This window comes from Poecilia mexicana, unplaced genomic scaffold (genome assembly GCF_051168715.1).
Source record: "Poecilia mexicana isolate PSO_F unplaced genomic scaffold, ASM5116871v1 scaffold_2, whole genome shotgun sequence".
NCBI classification, from domain to species: Eukaryota; Metazoa; Chordata; class Actinopteri; order Cyprinodontiformes; family Poeciliidae; genus Poecilia; species Poecilia mexicana.
In genome coordinates, this window is record NW_028263371.1 from 35132891 (window position 1) to 35155209 (window position 22319).

Genomic DNA, 22319 nt, shown 5'->3' on the forward strand with positions numbered 1-22319 from the left:
AGACAACAGGAAGAAGTTGGAGGATCATTTTTTTAATGACTTGTCGCGTCAACACGCTTATTCGTGTAATTATTGTCATTACATTTCTTATTAGATGGAAACTCTGCAATTCCATTTTTTCAACATTAGCAGATTATTGGCAAAAATTTGCAAATATTGTAATGGAAATAAAGTTTTAAAAGGAGAACTTGACCCTTTTCTAGTGGGACAACATGTCTCATAACATACCAGTAAACCCACTAAGGATTGACTGACAATTAAGAAAATCAAAGTTTTTGTCCAGTCAAAGTCCAGACCACAGATGTTTGGTGTTTTAGTAAAATTGTAATGCTGGTGCAAAAGCAGCAACTGCAGAGAAGTAGTCGGTTTCAGTTTGAAACAAAATGTATTTTTTTAAGTTACTGGTCAGTAGCTTATTTAATTTTCTTCTCTTTTGTCTGTTCTGAAGGTTGAACATGTCCAAACCTGCTTAATTGTTGCAGTATTTCCTGCTAGACCTCAAATCAGATCAATTGTACGCTACAGTGCATATTGGCAACTTATTCACAGATTCATTAATTTGCTGATTTTCCTGTGGAATATCACTTCATTATTTGTGTAAACCCACCTACAATGCACAAACACAAAAATTTACTAAGTATTTTTGGTTTAGTTTCAAATATTTTAGCAAACTCGAAATTAGACAACACTAACTTTTAACTTCTAAGCAAGAAATAGAAGCTTGTTTTAAGTCAGTAATTTCTTAAAATTGATAAAAAAGGATTACTTAGAAGAGAAATAATCATCCAGTGGAACTAATGGAGCATAGAAAACTTCACGTCATTACAAAATACATCAAAATTTTACCTCCATTATTTGTCTATAACAATTGAGTTGATGAGGCAGATAAACCTAAAACCTGTTTCTACGTCGCCCTACTAATCCTTGAAAGATGAGGTACTGATCTTTGATATATAAAAGATAATGTCCCTGCATGCTTTTTAAAACCCATATCTGCTCTCTAACAGATTGTTTATTTGTGGAAAAATGTCAGAATATATAAAAGTGAAATCACCCTTGTTGAAACAGCTGATCAACAGTTCACAAAAATGACTTCAGGTCTTCAGTGCTAATCATAATCTGTACAATATGTCATCAAATAAATCAGATAGCAGGAAAATATTATCAAAAAAAAAAAAAACCTGCAAAACACAGAAAGGTCCATCATGCTCTTTCCAATTCAATATAAAAATACTTGAATAATCCCAAAGGGAAACGGACTAAAACTGTTGTGACTCATATTATCCAAGTTTCTTCAAAGAGCTGAAAGTATTGATTACTACAGGCTGGAAGGATCTCCATTAGCAGTCTGTGTTGCATTATTCTCAGGAAGCTCCTGATTGAAGACACGCTGTTGTTTTATAACAATTTAATGAAAATGATTTTCAGAGTTGTCCATAATGTTATTCATTTTATGAAGAATCTATTATTAACTAAATTTTTTAAATATTTAATCATTTGAACTCTCAGTGAGGATGAAAATTAAAATCCTTCTTCTTCACAAAAGGTTTTGGGCCAAAACTGACAAACTTTTGTAAGTGTTCAAAATTTCCAGGCTAAAGCAGATTTTTTTTTTTTTTACTTTTTATATTAATACATGCATTTGTTTTTCATTTCAGTTTTACAGGATTAATATGAAAAATAAGTATTTTTACTTAAGTACAGAATCTTGTACTTTTGTGTACCATACACCAGATATTTATTTAACATATGTAATCAGAGTAAATCAAAGAAGATTCCTAAATTTCATCATTAGACAAAGAGAAGTTTGACCAACAGCCTCCACTGTTCCTGAGCTGCTCCTCTGTTCCCCCTGACTCTCTGTGTTCTTCCAAGACTAAGTTGAAAGCAGCATGATTGCATCAAAGTCCTCCAAGTCACCAGATCACACACTTCAAATGGTGCATCCTTCATGTTCTTTTTTTTCCCTCTGTGTCCCTGTGAAAGACCAAGAGTGAGAGACAGCAACATTCCACTTCGCCGTTTCTCTGCCTCATTTTGACCCCAGCCTGAAATCATTTCCTCCTGCTTCTCCCTGAGTAAGACTCTGTCACAAAGCTGCCTTTCAGAGGCTCTCTGAGCGCCGCAGATCCTTAAAACGATGACAGGAGGACTGCAAGATCACAGTTCTGCTGCTTTCAACAATTCCAGTGGGCAGAGGTACAATTGTACAAAGAGCTGCTTGAGGAAATTGGAGCAATTGCCATTAAGCTAAGTGGAAAAAGAATACAGAATTTTATTCTGTATTAAGTATTGAAACAAACGAACAAAAAAAAACTCTAGGCAAATTAATCCTGTATTTCAATAATGATTCTTCATGGTCAGCCTTAAAACTCCATGTTTCTGTCCTGAATATTGAAATGTTTTCTGTTTGCCCTAGAATTAGTTTTACCTAAGGACCACGTGCCATTTTTTAAAATTCCAGAATTTGTCTGCTGTTAATCCCATGCAAACTGACCATGTAGGTAATTTATTAAATTAAAAATCCCCCTGCAACACTGCAAAATCACAAAATCTTACCAATTATTTTTGGCTTAGTTTCTAGTTCAAATACCTTAGTACACTTAAAATAAAACAAATCAACCTGTAAGTAACTTTCCGTCAAAATATAGGAACTTGCTTTTAGTAAACAATTCCTTAATGATGAAAAAGTATTAGTTCCACTGGCAGATTATTGCACTTATGGGAAAAAGATTAAAATTATAAGTGAAATGATCTGCCAGTGAAAGTAATACTTTATTTGTCTGTGCATTAGGATTAGACCAGCTTGGAGAATTAAATATTTATTTATTGTATTGTATATTCATTTTTGTAACCTGTCAAGGAACTGCAGATGTGAATTAGCTTATGCTATTATCTGGCAGAGCGCTTCAAATGGCGACATGCATGTTTGAGCGGTTCCTTTCTAAATAAACTGTATAAATGTCTTCATTTATAACATGGGGTCTCCAGATAATGAATAGGGCCTTTGTTAGTCTTTTGTTGTTGATGTAAGAGGTGATCATTTTTGAGACATTTCAACAAAGTGTTTCTGAGAGCCACTGTTTCAGTCACTTACCCAACTTAACTTGTGTACTTGGCTTCTGTCGAACTTTTTGTAAGGAAATAAAGGTAGCACCGTTGTAGCTCAGTTGCAATGATCTCAGAGCCCAGCTTGTTCCTTTCATATTCATAGAGCTCAGAAGTTGCAGAAGGGGAGCATTTCAGGAACTGATGTGGCTCTGAATGCAAGCACATCTGCTACACACCTCTGTTAAGACGAGATTGTCCATTTGTGTAAAAGTATTTTGAACACCACGGACGTTATCAGAACAACTGCCGAGTCTGGTTATTCTTATCAAGCTGGAGGAAATCTGAGGCGCTCTGAGATCTCCACTGAAAAGCTGCAACACATTAGCAGCTGCAGAGGAAAAGAAAAAAGTCATTGATGCAGAGCAAGTTTCCACTAACCTCTCTCTGAAACAACGTGTACAGATAAGTAGAGGTGAACAGTAGATTATGGCTGCTGGTTTTTAAAATATGCACTGTGCTGTACTTTAAGGTCATATAAGCAGAGTTTAGTTTAGAAAAAATGCATAATGAGGAGGATAAGGGTGACAATCTGCCAATTTTGCTGTTTAAAATGTTGATAACTTATTATGAGAATATACATAAAAACTAGATTTGTTGGTAGTAAAAGGCTTATGTCTAAAATTGCATTTGTAAAGGAAAACAGCTACTAACCAACTGAACCATCCTTTACTACTGATATACCTGCAAAGCTGCTAATTAGCTCAAACTGAGTATTTTCTGCCTCAACAGCTTTTCTTCCAGGAATGCTACAGATTCACCTCTCTACATGAAATGTGAATATTTATTTAGGAGTTTGAGAGTGTTGGGGCTAAAATACAATGTAGTCCGCACTTTTCAGATTTTCATTTGAAAAACAGAGAAAGATTTTTTTGAAAAAAAAAAAAAAAAAAAAAAAAAACATGTTTATATTCTTCTTTAAATTTTTCTCACTGTATCATTTTGTGATGTCTTGTCTTTAAACTGTGGAGTTTTTCTGTTCTGTTTTCATTTTCCCAGTAAACTGGAATTAAACAGGCCTCATCCTAAACCTGCCTGCTGACAGGAATGGACTTCCACTTGGTTCTCCTCTGCTTGTTGTCTCAGTGCCAAAACCATGGAGCTTCGCCATTAAGGATGCACATAAACAGGACTGTAATCTTTATTTGAACAGCAGAGCATTGAGGAGTAAAATGGAAACAATGTGAGGAATGTCTTTAATTTTTAAAATGGTGGTTAGACGACTGAGATATTGTCTTTGTCTTGAAGAAAATAAACATTTTCAATCTGATTAATTCACCCTGCAGCTGGTTTATCAACATTACTCCATTAACACCACAGGTTCATATTAGCATCTCTTTCATTCTTTGTCTCCACAACTTGTAAGCACTCAACTAGTTAATCAGCAGAAAACATGGAGACGACGGCAAGGAACCTAAAATATGACAACAGAGCATGCTCAGTACAGATCATGGAAGTTCAAACCAGATGACAAAAGTTGGCATCACTTAATCTGTCAGCAGCACAGGTGTGGGAAAACAGGAAATCTCTCCCTGATCCTCAGCCGGATGGATATTTTGACATTACACTGGATTTCTGAAAAGGCCAACTCAGAAGATATTAAGTTGATGGGCAGCGAGGAGAGCTCTAAACAGGCCAGACATGTCGCTCCCTACTGAGCTCACACTGAAGACACACATTATTAGGACTCTTTGATATCGTTGTCTGCAGAGATGAAGACTGAAAGATGGAGTAAAATATAAAGTGGTGGGTAGTCAGTTATAGAACCTGATATTTACATACATGTCTGTTTACTTGTGTAACAGACAAGTAAACTTTTCTTTCTTATTCTCTGATAATACTGCAGATTAAAGTTTTAGTTAACTCTGTACTACAAACATAATGTTTGTTTCTTTCCACATGATGTCATCTATTTAGTGAAGAGTCCTATTCCAGCAGCAAAACAGCCCCACAGCACAATGCTGCCACCTTCTGGCTTTACAGTTAGCATGGTGTTCTCAGGCTAACTAGCTTCTCCCTTTAACCTCCACTTGTAACAATGGTCATCATGGCCAAACATTTCACGTCTACGAAAACTAACATCTTGTATTTTCAAATTGTGATCTGGTTTTTATGTTGCTTTTGGTGAAATGTCTTCTTCCTCTCTGCGTGGCTTTTCAGTCCATGTTGGTGAAGCATTTGTTTTACCATAGAAACTGAATCTTCACAGGATCTGTTTGGACTATGATTATTTGTACAGTACATTTACTTGACTTGTTCTTTGGTTGACTCACACATTTCTGAAACCCATCAATCTGTGGGACACAAATTCTGTCTCCATTTTGAGAATTATGACAGCAGAGCATGCTCAGTACAGGCCATGGAGAATTTCCTGGACATTCATAGGCTTTTTTAATTTCATATTGAACAAATGAAAGTGGAATTTTCAGATATCTAACATTTGTACCTGAGAATAAACCAGACTTGTGGAGGCCCACATTTTCCTCCCAATGTACTGACTGATTTATTTGGATATTTTTTTAAGAAAAAATATTGAACTCTCTCTTTTCCCTCATTATTCTGGCAGCAACAACAGCAAAGTTTAGTCTGATGAAATCGTAATAAATAATGTTACATTTCCTACATGTCCATATCCCGTTTCAACTTTATTTACCAATCTAGAGATGACAGAGCCGTCCATTAGGGCCCTGTGAAAACAGGAAGCCATTACAGTTAGACTCTACAGGTACACTTCAGCTCCAAGCAAGCAGACTCTCTGTGTTCTCCATTCCATTAAAAACAGCTCAGAGACACTGAGCTTTCTGGACTAATGCACTGTGTCATATGTCACAATATCTGCAGTGTCTCTGCTGATGAAAACCTTTTTAAACCTGCTGGATTAATGGGTTGAGTCATAGCGGATGTCTTCTAGAGCAGTCTGCAGTACAAGTAGCTCTTATTTAACTATAACCAGGACTATTCTGACTTGGAAACAAACAAGAAATCCTACAATCAAGCAAAAACAAAATGAAAAACAACATGTCACCAGGAGGCATTATTTATTTAGCAATACAGAAACTACATACTTTTATCCAGTTTTTTTAAGTCAATAACTCTTCCTAGATAGGTATAAAAATGTGAAATGTTGTTGCATTTTGTTGCTTTTGCAAGCCTGTTATTTTATCATTTACCTTCCAATGAGGAAAGAAGACGGTGACCAACAGCAGCAGACAGACAGACAGCCTGGCAGCCTCAGTGTCTACATGGATTTCCAGTCAACACTTTTTCCAAGGTGCGTTTATATACTAATCTTATTAAGCTTAGTAAGAGGCAATAAAATGTGTTTCTAATCATTAACCATGAAAAATATGTCATCATGTACGACATCGTACGAAAAAACTGGTACACATCTAGATTTTTGAATGCTTTTATGTTTGTTCTGGTGTTAGGAGAAATGTCATTTAAGAAATATTGGTTTAAATGTGGCATTAATTCAGGCAAAGTTGGCAATTTAATCAAATCAGCTAAATGTCAGAAGAGAAAAGGTATGGGATGGATTTGTAAGCTAGCTAGTTCCAACTTTTACAAATACTATAAGTCCCAACAGGTCTGACACTTCCACAGATAAATTAGCGTAACTTGAGCAAGTAGACGCCATGGATAGATTGGAAGAAACAACTGGGGAAAGCAATCACATTTCAACGCTCCCGTAAATCACTTCCAATGTCCGTCATGGCGCCTCAATATGAACAGGTGACATAGTTGCAAAGTTGAGGCAATCTATGAACACTGAATGTTTTCCAGAGAAAATTATTCACTCAAGTGTCTGCAATGAGTTGACATATCATACCTAACTGCATATCAAAGCTGGACCTGGGCATTTTCCAGTCACTAAGGTATTTCAGAGCCCATCTGCTCACCAACCACTGCTTGGCTGAAAGTGGGTCACAGTGCAGTACAGGGCATCTCAGAATGAGAAGAAAAAGAAGGTGAAATGAAGGTGGTGCAGTTGGATAGTCAAAGTTCTGACTGAAGTGACATTTAGAGCCGTAGAGTTCTGCAAAAATAAATAAAAAAAAACTAACAAAAATCTGAAAATTGATGAAATCTGTGTTTAGAAGGAAACAAGCTATATATTTTACATTTATCAAAGGGAGTTCATACAGACAAAGATTGTTTAATGCTAAATAAATAATGAGACTGCAATGTATTGTGTTTAGCTTCTTTTATGAATGCGTTTGTATTTACTAGTTTTTTCACCTTTTAAGAGTTGTTAAGAAACATTTTTATTAAACCTCAATGTTTTAAATCTTTTAATTAAAAAAGAGGTTGTGTTTACTCTTTGGAGTCACTCTGCTTGCAGGGGCACTGATTTGTTTTATTAAATCTCTACTTGAGCAAACAACTTTAATTTCTTTTTTTTTTCTTTGTGTTTATTTCAGAAATACAGAGTCATTTGAGAAAAGCTCCCTGCTGTGCACCAGTGTGGGATTGTGAGATTATCCTTTTCCTGCACTTATTAATCTGCCATGTACTGAAGAGCTTAGAATAAATTTAGCACAGAGCTGTCAACGATCTCGGCCAGAAACGCACGTTAATACGCCTTTCTGCATGTCCACTTGCCATCCATAGTTTCTGTTCGTTTCCTAAAAATGCTCTGCCAACCTCTCCATCCTGACCCAAGCAGCTCAAGGATCAACAGACCATTTTTTTTTTGTTTTTTTTTTTTTGTTTATACTCATACCGAGTCAATTTAATGGAGCATAATGGAGGCAGATAAGAAACCTGAATTAGTAAAGGGTCTGCTGGTGTATGTTACCTCAGTGTTAACAAGAGGGAGTAGAAAATAGAGATCTTCATGCATCACTCATATGGTTCAAGCACTCTTAATATTCCCAATGAAATAAAGAAACAAACTATCATTGTGAGTTTTGTTACTGTATGCAAGTGTTAGCTCAGTTAGAGAACAATAGTGTTCAACCTCGTCTCATTGTAATAAAGCAGAACATGTTTTTTTCAGTATATATATATATATATATTTCTAAAGCAGCTATAGACAAACTAAGTAATCCAAATATGTAAACAGATGAACAGAACTAAGCCAATAGATTAAATATTGTGTAATATAGTGAAATGTCAAAGCAAATCTGTGTTTAATACTGAAAACATTGCAATAATCTCTCAATATTTAGAAAACAATCTCTTATTGCGATTCAAAGGAAATGTAAATGGATGTTTACTATTCCTAGTAAACATCCAGATGGTGCTGGCTAGTGTTAGTTTAGTTTCACCTGGGTGGCACCGGCATCAGCTGGAATGAAAGGAATTTTAATCTTGAAACGCTCCCTGGAGAATGTTCCAATGAAATCTAATCCAGAACCTCCTGTAATCAAAAACCAGCCGTGGCCAGATGTACGAGTGAAAAGACTAATCAGAAGAGTTTTCCAAGAGCCAGTAACCTCCCACAGAGAGCCACGGGGTCCATGTAAACAAACTGCACAACACTCCACTGATGAAGAAAAAAGAAAGAATGCTAAAGTTAAGAAAATTAAGAAATCCAACAAATAACTAGAAGAATACTGCAAGGTCTTCACAGTGACAGTGAAGTTTGATGGTGAGACGATGATGAAGTGAGGCCATTAAAGGTCGGATAAATGGATAAATGGATAAATGGAAGGTTTTAGTAATAAATCTGAAAATACCATCACTGTGAATTGTTCTGAGTCAGAATGATCCCAAACACTTTCTGCACAAAGGAAATGCCTCCAGCTGTCATATCCAACAAAGACTTAAGTATTAAAGTATTAAATTCATTTCGGCAACTGTGGTTAATGCATATTCCCTGTGTCATTCCACTTTCATAAACATAATTAATGGACCCATTTCTTAGTGTTTCTTTATGTAAAGTGCTTGGGGTGTTACTGAAATTATGTGAACTTTACATCAAATTAGAACGCTTGTTATGGTGAAACTGGTTCAATGCTTTTTTTTTTTTCTCTACCAGAAACACAATAATCTAAATCTCTATGATGTCACAGCAAGTACACAAAATATTTTGGGGTGGCTCCATAGAACAAAACTCCAATCAACCATTTACTAATGTGCACATGACTGAGAAGAATTATGACCCAAAACAACTAGATTGTTCTATTTGAGGCAGAACAGCATTGTCTAAGATCCTCCAACTGGCTGCTTCACACTCGGCTACAAACGGCTCCATATGTGCTGGCAAGCCATTAAATTTAACATCAAGCTATCAAACATAGCTGATAGAGAAAATGTTTGAACAGCACTTTCATTGATTTGTTTATTGGTACAATCTATTGGATTCTTCTAAACGGCTAATCAGAAGCCAAATTAACTCACCTTTGTTTTTTTTTCCCTAGAGAACTGCTGATAATGAGACTGCAGTTGTTTAAACATGTGTAACAACATGTACACTTTGACTCTGACCAAATCAGATTTTTATCTTTTGGTAAATAAAGACAAGATAAACCAAGATCAGTTGACACAAAAGTGTTTGAAATTGATTTTTTCCTAATGCTTAATGAACATTATTTACCAGTAACAGTGTCACTGTCCAGAGTAATCTATTCATTCATATTTCATCTATTTTAATGAGTGTAGTATATTTGGAGGTATCGAGGTCAAGGGTTTGAAAATAATCTACGTCTTACAACCTGTGACCCATGATGGCGCTCCATCATGGAGCTAATTTGTCACCAGTGTTAGTTGTGGCTGAACTAATAAAGAAGAAGAGCTACATCCAACCATTTACTTATCATCCCAAACAAAAAGTAAAAGACATAAAATGTTGTTTTCCAACAGGGAACCGATACCCAACACACACCCAAACTGGTTTTGGAACAAATAAAGCAGACTAAAATTAAGCTTCTTGAATTTCTCTGACCTTAACTTTGTCTTTGACCTTGCTAAAAGGTTGTGGATAACTACATATAGCTGCATGTAGCTTACTGTGGAGCAGTAAATCAAATACTACTGGGCATGTATTCTTAGATATAAGCCTGTAAATATAAAGTATAATTTTTCTGGTCTGTGAAAATGTACATTTCACTTCTGCCACAGATTGTTTTATATCATTTTTTGGTTAGTTATATCTTCTAATTATATTCCACAGAACCTGACTCAACCAATGAGAGGTAAAGGACACATTGGCAGCAGAAGGAATACGCATTCCTCTGAAACTTAAATGGTGCTTTTCCAGTTACATTTTAAAGTGTTAGTTGCACTTACAAACTCAAACACCGGCTGGTAGGCAACGCTGGGTTAAGAGCCTTGCCAAAGGGGCACATCAACAAGTTACAGGAAGAAGATGAAATCAAATCTACAACCTTCTAATTGCAAGACAACCACTCTACCCAATGAGACGCTGCCAGGCTATACCTATACCTGTAACTAAGCAAAGGTAAGTACAGGTAAGACATGAGGCAGTGGCCCCAGACCACTGGAAGGCAGGCTGAGTTTTTCTTCATTAACTATCACAATGATAGTTTGAGAAACCTTCACTGAAAATATTCTTGAAAATTGTTAGATTTTCTTGATAGCAAAAAGTAAAAATAGTTCACCATGAACATATGTTGTGGTAACATAAGGTGTTTTTTTTGTTTGTTTGTTTTTTTTAAAGTTTGGCAAAAATAATTAATCAAAATAAATACCGTCAACGATCTGAGAACATAAACTGAAGAACAATTAGCAAAACAAGCATGGAAAGAGGATGAGATGACCTACCATCCTCTGTTGGGACGTAGATGTTCAGGTAGAGGCAGTCCTCGCTCTGCTCCTGCACGTAGCTTACTACTGTATCCAGGTTGGCGGTGAACCACACAGGGAGCATATCGTTGAGTAAAAAACGGTCCTCCAAGAACTGAGGACAAACTGGAGCAAAGTGAGTAGCATTTCTAATTCCTGGCCAAGACATGGGCGGTTCTGGTGGCTGGAACCTCCGCTCTTCTGTTGGAGCCAGTGCATAGGGGATCCCCAAGTACTGCTCCACCGGTCCCAGAATCTCGTTGGGTAACGTAACCTTCACTCCTCGCAATTTTCCGTAATTGGTTGTGGCTACAGGATGCTGCTGAGCTTGAGCAGCAGCTACACAGATGGACACCAGCCCCATCCAGAGCAAAAGGCTGATCTTAGCCTTGGAGCAACACATCCATGAAGGGCCTATGAGAACTGACATGCTCTCACTGTGTGGAGCCGGAATCTGGCAGGTTGTGATACTGGATCCTCAACAACTCCTCCTGCCCACCTCCGATTGAATTTGCACTGCTCTTCAGACTGCGAACTGAGTGAAGGAGCACCAGCTAATCACTGTTGCTTTCTCAGAGCTCCCCATCTTGAGAGCTTGTGTGGAGATCAGTGGTTGTTGTTTTACTCCTGTCTGGGGAATGACTAGAACACTCCCACCACCCGAAGTCCAACGTGATCGAATGTTCTAGAAGGAAAAAAAAATAATAATAATTTTAGTTCTTCCAAACTATTGATAAATGAGCTAGTACATATTTTCAGCTATATATTGCACATCTACATTAGCTTAACACCAACAAGGCAACATGAAACTTTTTGCACCAGTAGTAGTTCAATTGGTTCAGGTTCTGTTATCAAGTCACCAAGTTGGCTTGATAACAGATCACACCACCTCTCACCCAGTGACCACTGAGGATGGTCACCAGCCCTCATGGATGGATGGATGGATGGATGCCATTTCATTCTAAATCTCTTCAAGGTGAAGTGTGAAGTTTTGGAAATATTTCTCAACATGCTAACTGTTCCACCAGGGTTTGTCTGCATCATCATGGACAGAAAATGAGATGCAAACGATTTATTCTACTTCCTGCTACTGTTGACCTTATCAGTCTGCTGAAGGTCTTAGGGCATTTTTAAACATGCATTTTGCATATTTTAAAAGGCTAGGATGGAGAAAGTGATATGCCTGCCTACTCCAATCCAAAAGTGTCGATTAATTACCATCCCACTCCAGTAACACCGTGTGCCACTGAAAGTCAGACCAAATTAATTATTAAATCTCATACTGACCAGGACGAACTTCCATCTAATATCAAATATAAATGAAAAGACTTCATGATTTGATGAGTGGTCCTCTGCCAGAAGGGCAAAAGCAGACACACATTTTAGCAAGTTAGATTTTTAAAGTGAACAGCCGTCCGTGATGTTACACTAAGAAAAGAACATAGACAGGAGAGCAGAGCAGATACAGCCTGTATCATTTGAGGACAAAATGCTCAGAGACAAGAAAATGGCTGTAGACACAATGATACGAACTCACTCAGTGATGTGGAAGGTAATTATACCTGAATTGACATATATAGCCAACATCTAAGCAGAGATAATTATAAATTAAAGAGAGGATTTATGCTTAGTGTAAGCCATAGAGTGTATAATATGAACCCAGTTTATTTACTAATGTTCTCTTGCTGCTTGGCTGCTAGCCAAGCATCCTGTGCAGTCGCCTCAGCTTTCACTATGATCTTGAACAGTTTAATTTCTGGTTCAGGTTTCATTTCCACACACAAACACATGATCTCCACTTCATGTCAGTCTGAAATATGAACCCTACAAGCCTAAATGTAAACGAACAACAAGACCAATGGTATGCAGTCATGCGGACAAGAGCATTTCCTTGATTCTGATTGCAGTAGAGGAGAAAAAGTCTCATGTTTTAGCTAGTCTGAGCCCGGGTGTCAAAATCATTCAATCAACCATCAACTCTCATGTATATCAAAACATTCCACAGTCAGATGGGAGGCCATCTGTCTAATAGCTAAAGTTTGGCCCAAAGATTGTTAACCATTATCTAGACAATCCAACACAGAACACTGCAACAGAATGGCTGAGACACTGATCAAGCTAATACAGAAAATGATTAGCTATTGATTATCAATTTTGTTTCTAGAAATAAATGTATTGACAAGCATAAAAATGTAAACTTTTTTGTTGCTGTGACCTTAAAGAACTCAGATTAAGTTTTGTCAAAAGCTAATAACTTTTCTTCAAGAGGTCAATGTTCCTCAAAGTTATTTTCATTAATAGCATTTTTGTCGTCAGTGATTGATTTATGTGTGGATTATAAAATCATAACCTGATGCTGTAAATCAAGACTGTTGAGTTGTCGAAACTCAAACAGTAAGACTTCATCAAGTCATGGTCAAACACATTGCTAATGGAGCGCCAGCAGCTCAATATCGATTGAACTGACTCTGATGTATCAAACTACTGAATTTTTCCACAGACACACAAACTGGAAACTTTTTCAAAGAGAATTTCATTAATATTGGTTCCTATATGTCATTTTACACAGTCTACCCCTGGATTGCATTAATTTTAATCTCAATGAATATTAGAATAATTTCCAAATGTTTACGTTTTCTTTTTCTATTTTTGAAGAACAGTCTCTGTTAGAGCCTGGATGCTGGTAGAGGGTGACACTCGGCATGTTTCTTTAGCGCTCCATTAGGTTCAGATCAGGAAAAACATTTCTCCATTCAATCACCTTCACTCTCTTTTTCTTCAGAAATGCAATAGTAGCTTTTGATGTCTTTTTTCATGTTGTAAAAGTGAATAAAGTTTGGCTTTTCTCCTAAGACTTGAACTGTTGTGGATTTTACCAACATGGGCTTGAATCAATTTGTAAAAAAAATACTTTTTGTTGACAATCACCGGCCCACATTCAAAGTGTTTTGTTGTATAGTACAAGAGACATGCTGAGTTTAAAAGAGGGTTTTCTGACCATAGTAGGGTGTATTCATTTATACTGAACACTGTAGCTTGTTAGGAATATGAAGCATGTATGTCCACACCTCAAGTGTTTTTGTACTTTCATGTTGGCCTTGGAAGAAGAGCCAAGCAACAGCAAACCAAATGTGCTTGACCTAACATCTAAAAGATATTTGCTTCTATAACTCAGTGACAAGAAACAAACTTTTATGACAACAACAAGGAAAAACAAAACTACATATGTCCTTGTAACATCAATATAATTTTAGGGGGTAAGGAATGTAACAGCAACATGTTGCTAATCTGATACAGTTCATTATTACCAAATATATGGTTTGTATTTTTCTCAAGCATAAAGGTGTGTTAACACAATGTCAATAAGGAAAGCCAACAGCAAAGACTTCAGAGAAGTAATTTCTACTGTCCATCAATCTAGAAAGGAAAGAGTAATAAGTTCCTGTTAATCTTTGAATTTTACCAATTTACACTGAGAAAGACTATTGCCAACATTTAGGATAGTTTCTAGGCTAATTTTACAGAGAGTGGATGTCTTAGCAAAGGTCAGATGCTCTGATAAAATAAACTCAAAGACTCATCTCAGACTCTACAGCAGGAATGCCTTACAGGTTTTAGATGAGTTCCTGCTCCAACACAGCTGAAAACAATGATTGAATTACCTCTTCAGCATCCCATCAAGTTTGGCAAAAGTCTCATAGCGACCCATTCATTTGATGCAGGTGTGAACAGGGTTGCATCTAAAACCTGCAGGACAGTAGATCTCCAGGGCAAGGCTTAGAGTCCATTGGATTACAGGCCAGTATTATGTTATGATGGGAAGATTAGAGGAATATTGAAAATATGGCTGAGTGGAAGGGTTGAGCTAGAAAGATCTGGGTGTGAAAATTTTCTACATCAACATGTGAAAATGTCATTCCAGTAGCTAAAACTTGGCTAAGAGAAAAGGACAACTAAGATGGATAAGAATCAGCAACAGGTGGCAATGATTGTAAATTCAGCCCAATTAGATTGAATTAAGTAAATAAGACCAATGAAATTCCAGTAGGTGAATCCTCATGCTCTGAGAACAACAGTTTAAGAGACGAGTAGTGATGGGTCCAGCAACACCGACGCACCGGCGCATGTATCAAGCCCAGAGACCAACACTCGTGTCGGTGCGCGTATTGGTTTCAGCAAGTCACGTGACCAATACAGGAACTGTTTCGAAATGACCCTGGATGCCAAACTGTGTTTATAAGGAAGCGAATCTGTCAAAAGCATTTGCCAAACAAATTCTTGATCTTTTACAGCGTCAACTATGGAGCAGCTTCAAACAAAATGTTTCCGCAGTGTTGGACCATTTTGATCTTATGTTGGAAAATAAATTTGTTTTCATTTTTGTCGTTTCATCCGGTTCTTGTCAGTTTCTACTTGATCTATCTGAATCCAAATTCAGCTGAAACTGACTTTTAGTTTACTTTCATATTATGTTCTGCAGGTTAAGTGTCGCATATGTTTGACTAAACTGTCTTATTTAAATAAATCCACATTTTCAATGCTGAGGCATTATGAGGCCAGGCATGAGAATGAAGTCCCAGATACACATAAACTCAGATATAGGCTACAGCCATTCTACAAATTACTCAGTTGCTTTTTATAAATTATTTCATATACAGTGAACCCTCGCTGTAATGCGGTTCACTTTTCACGGTATCGCTGCTTCGCAGATTTTTTTGTGCAGTTTTTTTTCCTACAGTGTTCTTCGCCCTGCTTGACCGCTGGTTGATTGACCATATGATTGGTAAAAACAATCTCCGCGCTACCTGAGTGCCAATAACGTTACGGTGTTTAATACAGATTGGCCACTCAGGAGATGGAAACTGAAACTTTCAATGTCTGCTGGAAAAAAAAAAAAAAAAAAACTGTGGCTAGAGGCAGCGCAAAACCCGACCGGAGGCTCGTTTGATGAGATCCATCGCTCTGCCATAGATACAGCTGTGAATTTCGCAAAGCAGCTTGGAGGAGACGCTTTAATGACATGACTACGGATCACATTAAGGCCCGATTGATGCACACGCACATCCGCTGACCTGAAAACAGGTTTTGTTCTTTGGTTTCAATGTAGAGTATTTATGTATGCTGTGTAATAACTGTAAAAAAGGATTTTGCCTATCACGGGTTATTTTCGGAACGCAACCCCTAAGAAAAACAAGGGTTCGCTGTAAATGTAGTGTTTACTTAATTTTTTTCTACAGCAGAAGTTTTGTCAAAAAAAGCGAAACAGGCTTCATTTCATAAGGTTGTAAAAACTTTTTAATAAAAATGTGTGGGAAAAAACAGTCCATGCATCCTCATTCCAAACACACTCATTTAAATTTTCACTTTATGGTACATGTTCACATTCTTTATTGACTGTATATCAAATATAGTTTAACTGTAACTGAAGATAGGACATAATACAACGTATAATATTCAATGAAATACAAAGACTTAAATCTTATTGTATAGACTTGGTCATCAAATCACTACGTTGCCTGTAGGAATTTTTAATGTCCAGCAGGTGTCAGTATTGAGTGACACAGTATCGACACAATATCAATACAGTGTTGCTATGAGTCGAAACGCCTCATGACGCCTCATTTACCCATCACTAGAGACGAGGATCATATTTAAGATTTTGTGATAAGAAAATTGCTTATCAGCTCATTGAAGTGGTTTTCTGGTTTGAAACTACCTGAAATGTGAAGAAATGTCTCTTTACTACAGGATCCAGCCTTCAGTTCCAGGCGGTAATGCCACCCAGACCTCCCTCCTCTCTCCACCTCTCCTCTTATAGGGGTAGTATTTGATATACAGTGGCCAGCCCCAAGCTGTTCATCATTTACAATCACCCTCTGCTATAAAGACTACTCTGTGAAATCCACACTGCACCAGATCAAAGACTGACTTATCCTGTCAGGACTGGTCAAGCTAAAGAGTTGTCAAAATGATTCTAACCCAACGTGTATTTTCAGATGTCAGAGCCCAAACACCTTCCTTCGCAGAGTCATCGTGTTTCTTCTGAATCAATTAGCAGACAGCTTTAGCTTTAGCTTTAGCCTGTGCTTGTCCCTGGCTTTAACTTTCCGAGATGCTGCTTCAGTATTCCCACAAAATGTTCTTCCCTCATGATTCCAAATAGTTCTCTTGTGAACTTCCTGCAGCAAATTATCCCCATAGCCTGAAACTACCTGCCTATGAACAGAAACAAGCTTTTTCCTCCAGGTAGATAGTTTTGCTGCAGTGGCTTCTTCCTCTCTGAATGACCTTTAACTGTGGATAGTGACTCCTGAGAAGGTGACTTAAAAGTATTAACTGACTTAAACAGGAAAAGTTTAGTCTAATTTAACATCACTGAGAACATTAATATTGTATTGTAAAAAAAATAAAGTGAGTTTCGGGGGCACAATATGAGAAAGCATCTGTATTAAAAGATCATAGACCCTTTTTACCTTCACATATTTATACATAGAGATATAGATAAAAAAAACAAATGGATATTCAGCAGGTACAATAGGTTACTATTAGCTCACAGACTATTGATCATTGGTTATTGCCCACAATGAATGAAAATGATTCCACAGAGTACTGGGAGTGGTGCTGCTGCACATGGCTTCACAATAATCTCCAACCAGTAGAAGCAGCGAATGCAACAAAATGAAGCCAAACTGTTTCTTATTGTTACCTCAGGTTATGTGCTTGTAAGTGTTTCTATAATAAATTGACACAGGCAGCTGCATTTGTAATAACTCAGTGTTTTATGACAAACCGTCCTTCACACGGCTCGGCCTGCATGCAGATCTTGCACTGCGGCTCTCCTGTGCAGACAGAGAACAATGTACTCACTCTTAATAATTATACAAGATAAGTCTTATGAATATCAATGAAGGCGCTCTCTGTCATTTGCATTTCAATCATTATAAAATGATTCTGTCGGAGACGCGTTGTCCTCCTAACTATAGGATGTCACAGACTGTTTGAGCCGCAGTAGCTGATGATTAACCACCGAGTATGTAGAATGCATTTGAAAGCTTTAGCATATTTCTGCACTGTTTGTTTTCTGCTTTGACATTAAAATCTACAGGATGTCACATTAGGGAACCTTAATGCAAGCAGAACGAGGGAGAAAAGAACGTCCTGATTCGCTGTGTTTAAAAACTGGCGGTGGAAAACACTAAATTACTAGCAACGGTTTCTTGCAAACAAATCCATGTTCAATTAACCTTCTTTCACAGAACAAAATGTATTTCACTTGGATATTGAGTTGAATTTATATCTGGGCTTTGACTAAGCCCAGATATATATCTTTGTTTTTTCTCTTTCAGGTGTAGAAGCACGTTCCTATGTCTTATTACAACAACTATTCTGTGAAGTGCACCAGATCCTCCTGCAGCAAATACACATATTATGATGCTGCCACTACCGTACCTTACAGGCTTGCAAGATTCCCTCTTTTTCCTCCAAATGTAACAATGACAATTATAGTCAAACATTTAGTCTGAGGACAAAGCCAACAAAGCTAAGGTGTTTGTTAGTTATGGATATTAATGAATACTAATATAGATTATTGTTAAATGAAGGTACACCTAAATAAAATTGAAAGATTTCATATTTTAGAAAGTTATGTTGATGCCTCTGTTGATAAAAGCTTCTTTGGTATTTTACACAAAACATTCTAAACATCCCACAATACCGCAAAACCAAATATTTGTATCTTTTACAAACTGTCCATGTGTCCATAATTAGGCCATGAAGATCTCTGAAGCAACAAGCCATTTTTCCTGTATTGTGTTTGTCCAGTAGGAGACAAAGCAGAAAACAGTTATGTCATAATAAGATAGATATTTTGATCCCAGAATGTGCAATATGATGTCCTGTCAAAGCCTGGGGCGTCTCTGACCTACAAGGAAGATGTTATGTTATTTTTAGCAATCCAGTCTTTGGATTCAAAGTGTGAATGCCAGGAACTTAGTTAGGAATAAACATTAAATAATTAGTAAATAGTCTTTCTAGATTTACTAATTATATTATTTGATGGATAAAAAAACATATGTACAGGAGAATCTCACTGTTAAAAAAATTCCTAACGAAGCCTGGGAGATTAAAAACTTCAAGTTAAAAAATATATTTCAATTAGCAACATTTCTTTTGCTACCTGGAGGAGATTAAACAAAAAAGAGGCAAATACAACAAAATTTGTCTATATTTGACAAAAACTAAGACGACATACAGGTGAATATGTAGCAGTCAGGATTTCCTAACCAACTGTTTCAGAAAAAAATGAGTCTTCATATCTGTGACTTTAGGAAGGGTTCTTAAACTGGACATAACTCAGTGAGTTTATGAACAAACCTTTATACAGCTTCAATTTCCAAAGCTGCATCTGAATAAAGAATTGATAACTTTAATGGTCATTTATCAACCATTAGATTCTCTGACATACCAACGTAAAGTCCTGTGAAACAAAGATTCACTCCTTTTCAACAGCAAAATTTCAAGAATAATGTAATTATTAGGAATTATTATGTGATCATTTACAAGAAGGGAAGAAGATCTTGCTCAAACTGGACCTGAAAACACAGCAGCATATCAACAACACACTCAGCAAAAAAAGACTTGCCAGTCCAGACCTACAGGAACTGATCTAAACGCTGCGGTGAGACTTTTATCAGCCCTGTAGGTTCCTCAGAGTTTGCTTTTGGTGTATGAAATATGAGATTTTATGTATTATAAAAAAACAATTGAAACGCAGCTACCAAAAGGACATGTTTTGTCCTTTTAATCAGAATAGATGATAGTGGGCAGTGTTGTGTTCAAGACCACCTAACCCGAGACCAAGACACGACCAAGACCAGAGCTTATCGAGACCGAGACAAGACCCAGACTTTTAGGGTCCGAGACCAAGTCAAGACCAAGACCGAGGGAAGTCGAGACCGAGTCAAGACCAAGACCAGCGCCCCACGCTACATGATACTATAAAATGTGAAATATGATCAAAATTACTTCTCAAATTGATCTGAAAGATCCAAATTCACATAAAAACACCTAGATATTAAATACTTAATAAAATTAATCAATATTAATTTTGCTTCCATCTCTGTGCTACAATCCGCGGTGGTCTCGTGCCATCCTTAAAAAGATAACGCCCTGGGTGTTTGCCCATATTATTGCTCATGTAAGAAACCACCACTGTCTGCACCATTAAACATAGCAATTGAGGCAATGCCCTGACGGTAAATAATGCTCAACTATAAACACTGACCAAGGAGCAACAAGCAAGAAGTAACCAATCACAAGACGCTCACCGTGACTGTTCTCACCCTCTCTCCCACTACATGAAACCAGATAGTCTGACACCATGGCAGACATTACAGCTGCCACTTTGACCGAAAACAATCAAAGAGCAATGTGCATGCTCTGTGTGCTCTTTTGTTCTTGTTTTATTTATTTGTTAATTAAAAAATATCAATGTATATAATTAAATAAAATAATGATAGCTGCTGCATATGCTGTCAGATCGTCATACGCTTAGCACAAACCCACGGCTATATCTGTCAGACACGTCTTTACTATATAATTTTATTTAATTAGCAACATAGAATCATGACGTAGATCATTATACACTTTATTAACAGTTGTATGGCATCTTGACTTAGCGGTTAAGTAGGTTAATGAATTTTACACGGGCGTGTGTTGTAGCTGACTCCAGCTGCAGCCAGACCCTGCTTTAAATACAATTTGAAAAAACAATGCATGTATATCTATATAGTTATCATGGAAAACAATTTAATGACTTATTTTCATCACAACTTGTTGTGTATGGTGAGCTGACAACTCCTCTGACTGTCGGACTTCTTAATGCGCAGGCATGGTACTCACTGCATGTATGCTATTCTGACAGCGTATGGTAATCTAATGGGCTCTTTGCACTACGGCGTTGACGTCACATCTCCAGGAGCTAATGCGGCTCACTTGTTTCCGCTTTGAGTTACCATGACTGGAAGAAAAGACTAAGTCGTATTTCAGATGCAAAAAACGCAATACTATGAACGTTGTTGTCTTCCTAATATAATGAGCTTTTAAGTTTTCATTAATTTCCAAGCGATCCTGAATTAAGAAGATGGTGGCTTGTAAATATTTGTCACTACCAGTTAAAGCTAACGCTGCACAACACAAAGTTTGCAGCCTTCACTCCGGATCAGCCTAAAAATACCAGGGATACGGATGATAAATAAAGGAGCCTCCCTGAGTTATTTCCATGGAATCACTTCTGTATTCAGCCTGAAAGAGTTTATGGGAACGAGAGAGTAGACCAGAGCCAGACAGCCAAGCAACTGATCCGCCTGTACATCCTGCTGTAAACACAGTCCTATTCGAGCTCTTCACAAGAAACATGCAAAGGTAATAAAACGAAATAACACGGAGACATGAAGCAACACGGTCATATTTTTCTAAAAGCAACTTTTAACCTGAACAGCTGAACCAGATCTCTGACACCAGAGCTGCGCTACTGTTAAGCTACGAGGCTTGTTGTGCTTCGTTGTGCTTCGGAAGTAAAAAGCCCGAACCGTAACCGAACCCCTTTAGTCTGACACTAACGACAATAAACACACAGTATACTTGAAAATTAGGTAAAAACATTGTCCGTTAGAATGTTTAGATACTTAAATAGCACATTTTTACAAGATCAATATCCGAGAATATTGCCTACTAGCATAAGCTAAGGTTAATGTTAGCCACAAAGTTTAAGTAAAACTCACCTTCGTATCACTAAATGTATAACGAGGCGTACATCTTAAAACCTTTCTCCAGCTTACTTGTTGGGGCTTCGGATCGATGTACAAATCTTGGCCAAGCCCTGAAAGCACCTATTGTAAAAGGCCATTTTCAATAGATCGGAAACAATCGAGCCGCTTTGGAAGCTGAGGTGCAAAGAGTCCATAGAACGACTCTTAGTGACACTCCAGTCCTATCTAATAAGTAAAGAGACGAGCAGATGAATCGTACTGTTCCTGAATGTCACATCACTATATTGCAGACTTTTGGACACAGCGTTGTCCCATATATGCGACAAGTCAGTCAACATCTCCAATTCAGTGCAGTGAGTGACAACTTTTTTCATCACAATGCTTATGTGTCGCTGTACAGCTAGCTTTGCTAACATCACGTCATCGGAGCTTACCTTCTTTGAGCTACTTTTCTAAGTGACGAAAAAAGTAAGACGTCTGTGAAAGCGAAGCGCTGTTGAGTTAGCTGTGGCCATCGGATTTCTTATGATTTATGCAGCGCTATTATATTACTGACGATTAAACATCTTATGCCGCTGAGAGAAAACCACTGCGCCTGTCTCAGAGCGCCGCGCGCGAGTGAAAGGTGGGGAGGGGGAGGGGAGAGAAACAGAAACACGCATTTGGCAAGTCACGTAGTTGCTTGGATTTTAA

The 22319-nt window shown here is 37.4% G+C and overlaps 1 protein-coding gene across 1 annotated transcript in view; it reads right to left on the bottom strand.

The window, feature by feature from the left end:
* The window catches only part of nlgn4xa (neuroligin 4 X-linked a), an 83219-nt gene extending 71684 nt beyond the window's left edge, over positions 1-11535 (bottom strand). The window contains exon 1 of the mRNA XM_088015095.1: positions 10837-11535. Coding sequence (XP_087871221.1) covers positions 10837-11287 — 451 coding nt within the window. The 5' untranslated portion in view covers positions 11288-11535. The remainder of the gene's footprint in view (positions 1-10836) is intronic.
* Between the last annotated feature and the right edge of the window lie 10784 nt (positions 11536-22319).